The following is a 14,679-nucleotide window of genomic DNA, read 5'->3' as shown; positions in this document are numbered from 1 at the left end:
CTACTTTGAAAGTTGACTGAAAGAAATCTATATTTGCATCCATTCTAAAGGATGGTGACCCAACAGAATGCACAAAGTATAGAACAATATCATTAATATCACAGGCAAGTAACATTTTGCTGAAGATCAACCAACAATAGTTGTAGCAATAATTGGTCAGGAAGCTGCCTGATATTCACGCAGGATTCAGAAGCCATGGAACGAGGGATAACATTTCTAATGTCAGATGGATCTTGGCTGAAAACAACGAAAACCAGAAAGATGTTTACTTGTATTTTATTGACTGTGCAATGGCATTGGACTGTGTGGCTCATAGCAAGTTATGGATAGCTTTGAGAAGAATGGGAATTTTAGAACACTTCATTGTGCTCACGCAGAATCTTTACAAGGTCAAGAGGCAGCTCGGCTAACAGAACAAGAGAATCCTGCATGGTTTAAAATCAAGAAAAATGTGTGGCACGGTTGAAGCCTCTCACTACACTTACTTACTTAATCTGCATGCTGAGCAAGTAATCAGAAAAGCTGGATGATACAAAGAAAAATGTGGCAGCAGCGTTGGAGAAAGTCTGCAATATGCAGATGGCCCGGCCTTGCCTGATGTAAGTGAAGAGGACTTGAAGCACTTGCTCATGAAGATCAAGGACTGCGGCCTTCAGGAAGGATTGCCACTCAATGTAACGAAGACCAAAATCCTCATGGCTGGACCAATAGGGTAACATCATGATAAATGTAAATAAGATGGGAGTTTCAGGGATTTTGTCTTGCTTGGATCCACAATCAACGCTCATAGAAACACACATCAAGAGATCAGATAAGACTTTACATTAGGTAAATCTGCTGCACAAGACCTTTTTAATCTATTGTAAAACAAGGATATTACTCTGAGGACTTATGTGGACCTGCCCCAAGCTATAGTATCTTCAAGCACCCCATATTCATGGGAAAGTTGGACATTGAATAAGGAAGACAGATGAAGAAACGATGCATTTGAATTGTGGTGCTGGTGAAGAATACTGAATGCGCATGGACTGCCAAAAGAACAAACAAATCTTTCTTGGAAGAAGTAGAGGCAGACTATTCCTTAAAAGCGAGGATGGTGAGACTGTGTCACTTTTGACGTGTTATCAGGAGAGACTAGTTCCTGGGAAAGGAGTGCATGCTTGGTGAAGCAGGGCGGCAGAAGAGAGCAAAGCCCTCCACAAGATGGTCGCACACAGTGGCTGCAACAGTGAGCTCAGACATGAAGAACGATTGTGAGGAGAGGACTGGGCGTGGTGTGCCCTGTGGTCCATCCGGTCGCTAGGAGTCAGAACGGACTTGAAGGCCCCTCACAAGAACAGCAGCTGGCCTCCTTTGTGCTGTATACGTCTGACCCTCATGAAACGCAGACATCTGCTACCTTCCACAGAAGAAATGCACACCAAACCACTGGTGTTTCTTATCTCAGTCCTCTCTCCGCAGACCCTTTTTACAATGCCAGCCGCAGAAGATAGTAGACCATCAAAGGCTTTAAATGGAGAGAAAATTACTATCCTTCAGTATAGTGAAGGTAAAGTATTGTGGCACCTTTTCATACCCGGATGCCCTGGGATTTGGGAATAAAGCCATCTTCCTTGAGGACAATGGGGATTAGGCTCTTTTCCTAAATAATACATCTTCCAGATTGCTGATATCTCTCTCTCTCCTAACTCTACCCTTCTATAATTGGATATGTGGGCCCTGCTGAGAGGAACCATTCTCTAATGGACTGTTCTCAGTGAGCCTAGTGATGAGGTTGTTAAGTGAGTTCTCTGAACTTATAATTTGGTATAACTTGGTAAATCATGTTTATTTCTTTGACAGGGACTCAGCTATAACTCTTAGACCAAAAAGAAAATCCCAGTGGACTTTCTGTAACATGGCAAAGGAACCTGAAAAACAGTAGCTTCAAAGAAACAGATTTGAGTTTCTCATATAAGAAGTCTAATGGAAAAATATTCAGGGCTCTTCCAATCTTCTGTTCCTCCTTTTATACAGTCTTGTCTAATCTAGCCCGTGTACCTCCACCCGTCACATTCTAGGTCATAAACGGGCAAACGGCTCAGATTCGCTGATACTGTTCCCATAATTATAGAAAGCATTAACTTGCTAGACAACCGCTGTTTGTAGACTGCCACTGACATATTATTGGGGAGAGCGGAGTCCCTAGCTAAGCAGAAAACGTAGGTGCATTTTCCATGTGAATAAAATCTAGGTTCTATTAGCAATGAAATATGGGCAGAATGCTGACTAGGCCGACAATTAGCAGTCTCTCCAAACCCGTATTATATGTTTAGCTCCATGATAACAAAGGCCTTGTTTATTTTGTTCACTCTAATATTCCTAGCGTTGGGTTTGGGAATTAGCAAATATTTGACATATGTATTGGATGAATCAGGAAATATACCAGGCTTCTGTCTTGGCAACCATCTACTACTTTTTTAGAACTGCCAAAGAAGGAGGCACGGGTTGCTCATTTTATTACTCATCAGAACTTCTTTAAATGCCAATTATTATTACCAAGTTAAATCTTAACACCTGCTGCGAAGGAACTGAGAGGAATACAAGTCAGGCTGCCTCGGCTTCCTGACATTCGCAGAGGCATGCAATTTTGCATTGCGAAGATTTCACGTGCCTTGAGCAACAGGTGTGCCACTGGTTTACATATACGTTATCCAATGTCCTCAGATATTTCTTTGGACAAAGGGAAAGGGGTTCGCAGGTTTTAGGTCCTTGGCCAAAGACACAGAGCCAGGAACAGCTCTGCCGTGACAGCCTGCGACAGCCCTTGTCTTCTCAGGTGCTCCAATGAAAAACACAAAAGAAAGGGTTGAACTGGTGGTTTGCGGTCTATTTTTCTTTGGGTTCTTCAAGGACATCTTTGCATCCACCTACACATTTTCTCCATGACAATGTCAAACAGATGCCAATCTGTGTCCTAAGACGTTTTGAGGTCTGTTCGTAATAAGAATAAAACTTTCATAAGATGACTTTACTGTAAACATTTGAAAAGTTTATTTTGACTATTATCTTTTAACCAATTCCCTCTCTCTAATGTGGCTTCCTATGGGAAGATGGTTTTTCTCTGCTCCTCTCGAGAGGGAAACCTTGTAGCCTTTATTTGTTGATGATGATGGTCAGAAACAGGGCCTGGGCTCTGAGAAAGGGCCATCCTGTGAGTGATGCTCACAAGATGTTGTAGGTCAGACTTCTGAGGTCAGCTGCTGCACTTTAGTCTTTCAAAAGTCATAACTTGTCTCCTTTGTCTGTTTTTGTTGTTAAATCAATGTATTAGTGATTATATACATATATATATAAAACTTCTATCCCAGCACTGTCTGATTGAAATATAAAGTGAGCCACAAATGGAGGTTGCATATGTAATTTTAAATTTTCTAATAACTCTTTTTAAAAAGAGGAAAACTGGTCCAATGAACTATACTAACACCTTGATTAGACTTATAATAGGATGATTTTAAAAATTCATGGTAGAATTCCATTATCTTCTCATTTAATTTTCCCACGAACTTTTTGAAGATCCCTAGGAGTTCGAAGGTGATATAATCTAATACTTAGTGTTTTTTGTAAGTATTTGATTAAAAACAGCAAGATTGCCAGTTTGAATTCACCCAGAGGTCCCAGGCTTCTGAATGGTCAAAACCAAACCAAAACAAAAAACACACACAAAACCTAGACCCATTTCTGCCCTCTAGCTCTCAGAACTCCCTGGCTCTGAGTCAACGGGGACTTATAGCGACCCCATACGACAGATTGGGACACACGCTCTGGTTAGCCAAGATTGCATTCGAGAGCCTCATCTTTCTTGTGGGGAGCAGCTTGTGGTTTGGGCCCGCTCACCTTGAGGCTAGCACCCCAACATATAGATTTCAGCTCACAGTAACCATGTAGGACTGAGGAGCACTGCCCCGTTGAGTTTCCAAGGCTGTGAATCTTCAGGGAAGCGGACTGCCTCATCTTTCCTTCATGGAGCAACTGGCTGATGGGAACAGCTAGCCACGTGCTTCGCAAGTATGCCAGTAGGGATCCAAGCACCCTGGAAAAGTTCTGCTGTACACATATGGGGCCTCCATGAGCTGGAATCCGTCCATGGCAAGCCTTTATAGTTATCATTTCAAAATGTAATCACTATAAAACTATTAACGTTATATTTTACATTTTTCCCTACTAAAGCTCTCAAATCCAACCTGCATTTGACACTTGATTTGGGGTAGCCACTGGGCCGCCTTAAAGTGGTTTTCAGTGGGTGTGAGTTCTTGTATCTCACTGTGATTTTGATTTCAAAAGCAAACGCCCATCGACACAGCTGAATCCAAAAGAGTAGGACTGTCCCGTGGGTTTCCAAGTGTGTTAATTTACAGGAGGAGAAAACTGGTCATCTCAAACTGCTGACCTTGGGGTGAGCAGCCCCAGGTGTCACCCACTACACCAGCTGGTTTCCTGTGGGTTTTGATTAGTATTTCTTTAATGACTGACGATACTGAGCACCTTTTCACGTCTTATGTTAAAATCCACAACCAAACCGAATGCATAGCCATTGAGTTGAATCCAATTTACAACTGTTCTATAGGACACAGTTTACAAGTGCCCACTAGTGGTTCCAAGGCTGTAAATATTTATGGGAGCAGAAAATCCCATCTGTCTCCCTTGCAGCCTCTGGTGGATTTAAACTACTGACCTTAGAGTTAATAGCCATGCCAGCATGGGTTAATTTAAACTGAAGGCCATTGAGACCCAATTCCCATCTGTAGACAATGGAATATCCCTCACAGAAGGGTCACAAGGAAGGGATGAGTCAACCAGGATGAAGTATAGCACTAATGAAACACACCATAGTCCTCTGGTTCCTTGAGGCTTCCCCACCCCCCACTATCATGACCCCAGTTCTGCCTTTCACTGTGGGCTAGACTGAAGTTGTGCACAGGCACAGATAAGAGCTAAGAGCTCACTACGCAAAGAATCCAGGAAGAGGAATTGGAGTAGCGATACCATGAGGGTAGGTAGGGGGAAGGTGGAGAGAAGGGAGAAAGGGTAAACTGATCACAATGATTGACACATAACCTCCCACCTCCACCCCTCAGGGGGATGAACAACAGAAATCATGGGGGAAGGGAGGCAGCGGTTGGTGTAAGATATAAAAATAATAATAATTTATAAATTATCACAGGGTCACAAGGGTGGGTGGGGGTGAAGGAGAGATAAATAGGAACTGATACTAAGGGCTCAATAGAAAGTAAGTGTTTAGAAAATAATGACGGCAACATATGTATAAATATGCTTGATAAAATTAATGTATGGATTGTTATAAGCTGCAGAAGCCCCCCCCACTAAAGTGATCTTTTAATAAAAAATTAAAAAAGGGAAATCCTCACTGAGATATAAATGGACCTAAGATCCACGGCATTCCAAAGATCAGGAAGAGACACAGGACCAGGTCGCAATTTGTTCGGTTCCACATAAAATCCCTATGAATGGATGATTTGGTGGGAACTAACAAGAGCATCATTTGAGCACATACTCCTAGTGCTGATGATGTGTATAGACTTCCAGCCTGAGGTAATGTGTGTGGAACTGGTCCTGTGGGCTCTGGAATACCTCCTCACGTAATCCTGCTTGTCCCGGGAACCACTGAGGGCCTGCTGCATAGAGTGCTAACCTTGATGAGCAGTCTGGGTATCTGTTACTTGCTTTGAGTCCCTACGGGGCCTGGTAGGCTAACCTATTTATTTGTATGCTCCCCACCGAGGGAGGCCTGAGTGTGACGCAGATGTCCCACTTTTTTTCCCACTCTGCTTGAGATTACTTTCCAGCCAGGTGAGTGATTGAAATCGTGCATCAAGCAATTTAATGATCATCTGCTTTAGGGCCCTTACACTAGAATAATAATGGTGAGGATTGCACTGTCATAAGCAAGCAAGGAAGGTCAGAGCGACCTGCTGTGCAGGCACAGAGCCCATCAGAAGGAAAGGGAATTGCCACCTGTCCTGGAAATGAGGCTCAGCATGATGGGGATGAAAGAATGCTGGACTGAAAAGACAGAAACCCGAACTCTAACTTGGACTCTGAATATACACTAGGTCTGTTGTTATGCGAATGGGCCCCAACCCTCCATCTACAGACTGACAATGCCCCGAGGTTTCTTTGGGCTGAACCGATTTTTTGAAGGCTTCTTACACCCTAAAGAGCACTCCACGTGAACTAACAAAAGTGTGACCTATAGGGAATTATTTATAGCATGAACTCAATAAATAATAATTGTGTAAGACTTGGTAGCCCCACTACTTTTTTCCCCACTACTCTTATCTAGAATTTCTACCAATTTTTATTTTTAAGCTTATCTTTATTCTTACTTTGTATAGTTATTTCTCATAGATTTTTAAAATACTTTTTAGGTGTCTATATTTAAGATGAACTTAAATATTTTAACGCATCAACCTTTGGTATCCCCACTCATCTTTCAGTTCTCCATTCTCTGATGGCTTGCTTGGTGCTGTGATGCTGGAAATTATTAAACTGATACTTCAAATACCAGTAGGGTCACACCTGGTGAACAGGTTTCAGCAGAGCGTCTAGACTAAGAATACACTACGAAAGAAGGATAGACGGTCTCTTTCTGAGGGATTATCTCCTGTAAACCTTACCAATCAAAGTGGGACATTGTCTGATAAAGTGCTAGAAGATGGGACCATGTTGGAAGGGAATCAAGTATGACGGAGGAAGAACTGTCCCCTCAAAGCAGAGACAACCTCAATTAAGTGAGTGGGAAAATGTTCAGGACCTTCATTTGCTGATCGGGCACACTCTGAATGAGAAGAAACAGCTGCAAGCATCCTTTGATAAGAGGAGCCTAGAAAGTACAAAGTATGAATTTAGGAAATTTGAAAGTTCTCAAAAATGAAATAGAAAATATAAAGATCAAAATTCTGGGATTAGTGATCTGAAATAGATGGGTAGTGGCCTTTTGAACTAGATAGTAGTCATATGGTTTCTATCCAGGGATCACTAATTCAAGAAGAAAAATATCATAGTCATCATCAAAAAGAACATTTTAAGATCTGTCTTGAAGTATGATGTGTCTGTAAAAGGATAATGCCTATATGCCTATAAGGAGGTCCAATTAATATAACTATTATGCAAATTTATGTACCAATCACCGAAGTCAGTGATAAACAAATGGAAACACTCTACCGACCCTTTCAATTGGAAATTGATCAGACATGCACTGATCAATCACGATATAGTGATAATTATTAGATACTGGAATGCAAAAGTTAGAAACCGAGGGAAAGCAAGGTGAGCATTCGTAAGAGGAAAAAGCTAGAGATCACAGGATAGAACTGTGCAAGAACAAACATGCCTTCATTGCACTTACTTTTATAACATAAACAGTGACTCTATACGAGGTGGCACCCCCCCAAAACCAGATTTTTTTTCAAAGTTATGTATTTACATTTTTTACAAAACAACCTTATCACCTTCAAAGTACTTTCCATTACACTTAATACTTTTGTCAAATCTGCGATTCCATTCTTGGAAACAGTTTTCAAACTCATCTCTTTGCATGGCTAACGGCACCTCCCTCATGTTTTTCTTTACCTCTTCTACATAGTCAAATCACTGTCCTTTCGGGTCCCTCTGCATTTGCAGAAACCAAATGAAGTTGCATGGAGCAAGGTCAGGTGAATAAGGTGCATGGGGCAAAGAGGCATGCTGTTTTTGCCAAAACCTGGCACACTGAGATGACTGCATGAGCAGGTGCATTGTTGTGGTGGCAAAATCAGTCCCCTGTCTGTCACAAATCAGGCCTTTTTATCACACACTGTTAACACAATTTTATCAGAACCTCTAAATAGAAAGTTTGATTAACAGTCTGATCTGGTGGAATAAACTCCAAATGCACTACAAGTCGATTTTTTTGTCTCTTCAGGAAGTTGATGGATGTCCAGAATGAGGTTTGTCATCTATCGACATTTTACCTTTCTTGAAATGATAAAACCACTTGTACACCTGAGTTTTTTTCATAGTGCTGTCCTTGTAAGCTGTGTTCAACATCACGACAGTTTCTGTGGCATTTTTCCAGAGCAGGAAACAAAATTTCACAGCCACATACTGCTCTCTTAAATCGGCCATCACAAAAAACGAGGTTTGAGTGAAATTGATTTTATAAAAACATTCACTGTGATCCAAGAGAACCTTCCCAGGTGCACTAACTCAGAGCCAATTGCTGATGCTCACCCAATGGAGGAAAGTGCATATTACGTAAGCTCTACTCTGCCCAACACAATTCTTTTTTTGGGTGGGGGGTACCCCCTCGTATGTGGACCTTAGTGAATGGAATACACAGGGATCAAATGGACTCTATCTGTGGGAAGAAACATGGAGGTCTATGGTGTACATGACCCAAGCCATGGTCTGTTCAGTCACACCTATGCATGTGCAAGCTGGACCCCGAATTAAGAAGGCCAGAGAATTATTGGTACCCTTGTATTCTGGTGTTGACAAAGAATATTGAAAATACTATAAAGTACCAGAAGAACCAACAAGTCTATGTTTGAAGAAGTATAGGCAAGATGTTTGTTAGAATTACGAAGTAGAATGCTGTGGGAGTAAATATTGGTGATGGAATCGGTAAGAGAGGAGGTGGAGGGAGGAGTCCTCTGCCTCTCGCCAATAGGGAAGTCAGTGATCAGATATGATACTCCCTCTGTCCTTTTTGGGGATAGGTGTTATGATTATCTGTCCTTTTGAATACATTACATTACTCACGACGGTGCCAGCTAATACTTATGAGACACTTCTTTTTTGCTTAAGGAGCTGTGGTGCTGTTGTCAGGTATTGTATTGTTAACTACAAGGTCAGTAGTTCAAACCCACAACTTCCTCTTCAGAAGAAAGACGAGGCTTCTTCTCCCGTAAAGATTTACAAAGTGTCAGAAATCATATACAGGGTCACAATAAGTCAGAATATACAGAGGGTGTTGGTCCTTATTTATCTGGCACTCTGATTGAGATTATTCTAAAATTATCATTTTTTTAATCATTTGGTAACCGCAAGATCAGTGGTTCAAGCCCACCAGTTGTTCCATAAGAGGTTGGTGAGGTTGTGTAAAGATTTACAGTCTCCAAAACCCATGGAGCAGTTCTCTGTTTTGTAGGCTTGCTACATGTCAGAATTTGCTGAATGGCAGTGAGTTTGCCATGGTTTGTTTGCTCTTAAGAGCTATGCCTGAAGTACTCAAGTTTAATCCTCATAACAATGCTTACTAGAAAGATATTGTCATATGCAATGCTCTTTTGCTGGGATTAAGGCCTAGAGTTAATTGAATACATTTCCCCAAATAATTGAGCTTTTGAGGGAAAAGAATTGGGAACAATCCATGCCTATGCCCCTCAGCGAGTTTGGGATAAAGGATTTTCTTACCAGGACAGACTAATGATTTGGGACTATATTTTAGGTCTCTGAGGGTCAGTTTTAGCAAGGCTTAATCTTTTTTTTTTTTTTTTTTAAGAAATTCCTCTTGATGTTGGGACTCCTGGTTTAGCTATAATATTGAAGTTAAGAATTACAGAAACATCACTTAAGAAGATACCAAAACCCTTATCCCTTCAGCAATATTTGAGATGTAAGCTCATTTTAAAGCATGTTCTCTGAAATAAGATGGCAATGACTGCCGTGAGAGCAGAGATAAAATGACTTTTCATGAAGTTACTCTTTTACCAGGGTGCTGGGTGTGATTTTTCTCTTGGTGGGGATTTGTATTACTTTAGAAAACAATTTGTCATTTTACAGTCGTTCCAACGACTATTCAGAAAGATAGTTGCCTTGTTTTCCGACATTGGGTCTAGCGGGTCGAGGATTATTTAAAGCAAGATGAAGCAAGCACACACACACACACACACACACTAGAAAAGAAGTGCAGAGGCCACCTCGTGTGGTGGTGCTGCAGTGTGACTTGATTCAAGTTGTTTTTTAAATGCCCCATTTAACTGGTGCCTTGGCGGCTACCATGTGCTCAACCACAGGAACAACTGTGAACTTGGAGCAGGACCGGGCGGTGTTTCCTTCCGTTGCATTTGAGGTCCCAGTGAGTTTGAACCGATTCGATGGCACCTAGCAACATTTATGGGAAAGCCTCTATGGGTGGGATTTTTTTTTGTTATTTATTTTTTAGAAAAAAGACATTGATATTTATATCCAAATAACACTTCTTCTGGCTTGACAAGTTTCACAATGTAGTGCTATAATTCCATGACACAAACTGATTTTAATGGGGTGTGTTGTTTCTGTGAGCTCATGTGTTACCCTGTGAGACTGAGCATAGTACTGACAGTTGGGATATAACAGAACCCCGCCCCCAGCCTCCCTTCTTGGCACACCGCTCCCATGAACTATTCAACAGCAGACTTGCGGCAGGGCCCTTCTGTTCCAAACACCAGAGTTGGCACCAGGAGGGGCAAGCCAAGGACCTGCTTCCACAGAGGTTCCTGGTCTCCTGGAGCAGACAGACAGACAGACAGTCATCGGCTGTGATCACACACTTACTGCAGCTGTGCCTCCTGGTGTGGCTGGAGCTGGTCTCTGAAAATAGCCCCCCACCTGTTGCTCATTGCCCGCTCCAGTCTGGGGTGTCGGTGGCTTCGTTTGCCTGGAGAGCATCATCCTTTCATGACATGTGCCACTGGGTGTTCCTCATTCTCAAGCTATCTGCCACCTTCTGTTGCTCAAAAAGCAAAGGTTCCAATGTTTGAAAATGGGGCATTGTGAAATTTTTGATCAGTTACAAATCCTCTTTTATTAAGAACAGTAAATGAGAGGTGGGAATTAATGGCCATGAATATTAGTGAAAGAGGAGGTAAAATAAAGATCTCTGTAGAATATTAAATGCTAAGGTATTACTGCTGTTGTGTTTAATCCACCCACTACAGAAAGGCTTATTTTCCCACATGTCCATTTACTACAGTACTTTACAGCAACAAGAAAACAAACTCACTGCCATTGAGTCACTTCTGACTCACAACAACTCCGTCGGACTGCCTCTGTAGGTCCCTGAGACTGTAACGCTTACGTATCATCATTTTCCCAGGGAGCGGTTGGTGAGTTCAAACTGCTGACCCGGTGGTTAGCAGCCGAATGCATAACCACTACACCATCGGGGCTCCTTAACAGTTTATAGGTATTGATAAAACAGAGCATTTCTCTCCTATGTATTAGAGGAAGGGTCTTCCCAAAGTTTGTGGGGGAAATTCCATGATCTTTTCACTCCATTTTATCTAGAATTTTTTGAAGCTCCTTCATCCTGGAAAGCTACTGTTTATGCTTTCCGTTCTCTAGTTGTCCACACATCTGGATGGAGTTGCCTACTGTACACTAGGCAGTGGGGGTTTAATAGAAAACAAAAATTGAATTTCTTGTGGATCTTTAAATGTCAATCTTTTGAGCTAGCAAAGGGAAATATGCAATTAAATATATCTTCTGTCCGATGGTTATGTAAGTGCCCAAGGTGAAAAGGGCATGGGGTGAGGAAAGGAGACGGACCGGGTATGCAGGGAGAGGGGGCTCTTTTCCCGGGGGCTGTGCTAGAGGGCTGCTCTAGTGAGGTGACATAACTGTGTCTGCTCCGCTGGTCTCTCCTAGGCTCTTGCCGATGCTACTTGCAGAAGAGCTGCCTTTATTCCCGATGAAGGCTTTTCGCATCCATGTGTCTTCCCTGCCTTCATCCACTCTCACCCGTTAACCCATCCCAAGAATTTATTTATTTCCACAGACACTCTATTTTCACCTAAAATTGTTCCCCACCTCTTCATTTAATCTCATGTTTATCTGGGCTTTGGTGGCTTCGTGTCTAAATCTTTCTTTGATTTTTAAGTTACTTAATTAAGTTTAGAATTAATTACATAGAGGCATCTCCTACTTTAGAACTGGGCATATTTACCTTTAAGTCTTTTTGAAACAGCTCTTCTAAGTCAGAGCTCTGAAAAGAGGGAGGGCAATTCTGACCTGAAACTTCTCTTTCTTAGGCTCAAAAATCTCTCCATGTAAATGCAGCTTTTTGTGTATGGAGTAACTGCATAATTTCCCTTCAAACCTTGGATAATTGGCCTCATATTCCTTAAGTCTCGGTACTTATTGCAACACAGCCCAGCAGCAAACTGTGAGGACAGAATGCTCTGGAAGATAGAGCATTGACCTTTGGAGGATATTAGAGTGTGTTCAGCAGTAATAGCATCTGTAAAAGGATGGTTTCGCTACTTTCTAGTTTATCCTCGACCTTGGTGGAAGAATGAGAAATTTTATTTATGTGTGCCACCATGTTGTGACTTTTGAATCCAAAGTAGCCAGGGAAGTTAGAAAGAAATAAAAATCTTTTTCATCTGGGGAATTAAAATTAAAGCGAGGCACTTTAGTGTTTACATTATGAGTCGAAGAAGGTAGAAAGTAGATGTTCAAAGACGGTCAACACCAGTCTGGGAGGTTAAAAGAGCAATTTTAGAAAATCTAGCTGGATAAGTCCTGTTCTTATTTATGCTGGAATAAAATTGTCTCATGCTCGTATAGCAATCACAAAGAAAACAAATGCTTTAAACGTTTCTGTGAGGAGGGAGAAATATAGCGTTTCTATTTATAGCTTGCTCAGAGTCTCACATAAAAATAGCTCCAACCAACAGATTCGCTCCTCTGTGGGGTACACAGTTGTTGCTGCCAGTGATTTGAGGAACTCTAGTAAGAAGCCCAAGAGCCGGGTAAATATTGAAAGTTTGTCACCATCCTTTTTCCTTTCCTTCAGTTTTGAAAGGGGGAGAAAATGACAGTTATTGGGAAAGTCCTGGCTGTGTGCCAGGAAAAGGATGCCTTCGTCACCCTTCAACCTGACCTCACGGAGTGGTGATATTTTTAGTTGTATGTCTGCGTGACATACTTGTCAGCCAGGGAGATTTAATATTTCATTCTTCCAAAGACTAATTTTCTCTGATGAGTGTGACAGCAAAATGATTAACATCCCCAGACAGTAATGAAAACTGCTCGCTCTCTCTCATTTTCAGCGAAGCTTCCTGGGCTACGCCAGTTTTAAGGTCGGGGAGCTGCTGAAGTCGAAGGAACAACTGCTGGCCCTGAGCTTGAGGTAGGTCTGAAACGCTGTGAGAGGCTGTTCACGTTCCGAATGGCCTGGGATATGTACCGTGGCCATTTGTCTTTGTAAGTCATCATTCTCGCACATGGTTTCGAGATCAACTCTCCAATGTCTTAAGGCTTTAACAAGTTTTATTGAAACACCAATTATTCAATTTCACATTTGAATTCACCTTTCAGCTTATCAACCCTTGAATGAAAACTAATTAAATTATCAGTAAAAGTATGACATTCTTTGAAAGTAATCAAGTAAAAAATAAATAACCAGGGCAATCATATTGTTAAATTACTTTTCTGTTGATTATCAAAATGTTGTTTTTCCTGATCCAGTTTCTTTCTAGGATTGAAACTTTTTTTCTCTCTCTTTTAACCGTACTTTGTCACTATATTTGTATTATTAAACATGAAGCACAAGTAAGTTAAGGTAGACTCATTGAAACAAATGATAGATTGTATCTAATTTGGAATGTGAATGCGATTTGTTTTGATTCAGAAAGTGAGACTGCAGTCTTCAGGAAGAGTTACCAATATTTTTAAAACAAAGAAGCGTATTGAATAGCATAATGATTTTTGGTAGCTACATAACAAGTTTGAGTCACAATTCTGTTATTTTCTAGCTATAAAATAACTTTTAGAATTTAATGGGTGAAAGAAAACTGCATTTCAATATTTTTATCTTGTAAGTGAATATAAAAATTATGTAAAACACTCTTTGTAAATTCAGATGCTCATATTTAAATGAGGTATAGTGACTGGTGAGAGGGAGGCAACAATGCCTCACGTTTCTTTACCTCCCCTCCCCAGAGGATGCGCAACCAACCATTTATTTCAGTTACTGATGTAGCTCATGCTGGAATCAGCACAGCTGACTCTTTTTTTTTCTTTCTGCTTTTCCTTGATCCTTAGAGCTTTGCTTTGTAATTTAAGATATAGCAGATAGTAATTGAAAGTAAATCATACTGCAAGCTGTAAGAAAAAATGTTGTTGAATTCTGTCCAGCTTCTCTTAGGTTGTGACTTTGAAATATCTGTTCCTTTGTGGTTGTTGTATCTTATTAGGGGCAGCATTTAAATTTTATAAATACTGTAAATCTTTCTATGCACTGTAACGTATTTTTCATAGTTTTGTAACATTGTCTCAGTAAAACTCTTCAGCTGCTGATTGCCAGGTGAAAATATGAAGGGAAGAGTAAGAAAGAGAACAAAAACCTCGCTATGTCCAAGCCAAGCCCTCCGCCACAGAGTCCATTGCAGTGCACTTGATACCTTAAAATGATCTCTTATCAACCTCGCATGGCTGTTGGCTCTGGGGTCATTAGATAACGCCGAGCAACGTGTCTCTGTTGTTGTTAAGAGCTGCCATCCCGTTGGCTCTGAGCCCGGCTGCCCTGTGCACAACAGAATGGACCACTGCGAGAGCAAGCCGTGGTTCTCATATTTTCTAGATCAGATACAGGGTCTTCAAAAAGTTTGTGGAAATAGTCTGTTATCTTTTCATTCAATTTTTCCAGGAAGT

At 41.2% G+C, this 14,679-nt stretch overlaps 1 protein-coding gene across 1 annotated transcript in view; it reads left to right on the top strand.

Annotated features, from left to right (window-relative positions):
• Positions 1–14,679, top strand: part of INPP4B (inositol polyphosphate-4-phosphatase type II B) — a 459,089-nt gene that overhangs the window by 122,778 nt on the left and 321,632 nt on the right. Inside the window, exons 5-6 of the mRNA XM_045293549.1 lie at positions 13,077–13,156; positions 13,889–13,907. Coding sequence (XP_045149484.1) covers positions 13,077–13,156; positions 13,889–13,907 — 99 coding nt within the window. The remainder of the gene's footprint in view (positions 1–13,076; positions 13,157–13,888; positions 13,908–14,679) is intronic.

Source organism: Echinops telfairi, unplaced genomic scaffold (assembly GCF_000313985.2).
Source record: "Echinops telfairi isolate 266 unplaced genomic scaffold, ASM31398v2 ScPeMD7_2186;HRSCAF=2738, whole genome shotgun sequence".
NCBI lineage: Eukaryota > Metazoa > Chordata > Mammalia > Afrosoricida > Tenrecidae > Echinops > Echinops telfairi.
Note: the sequence above shows the minus strand (reverse complement) of the source record. Positions and strands in the feature narration are given on the sequence as shown.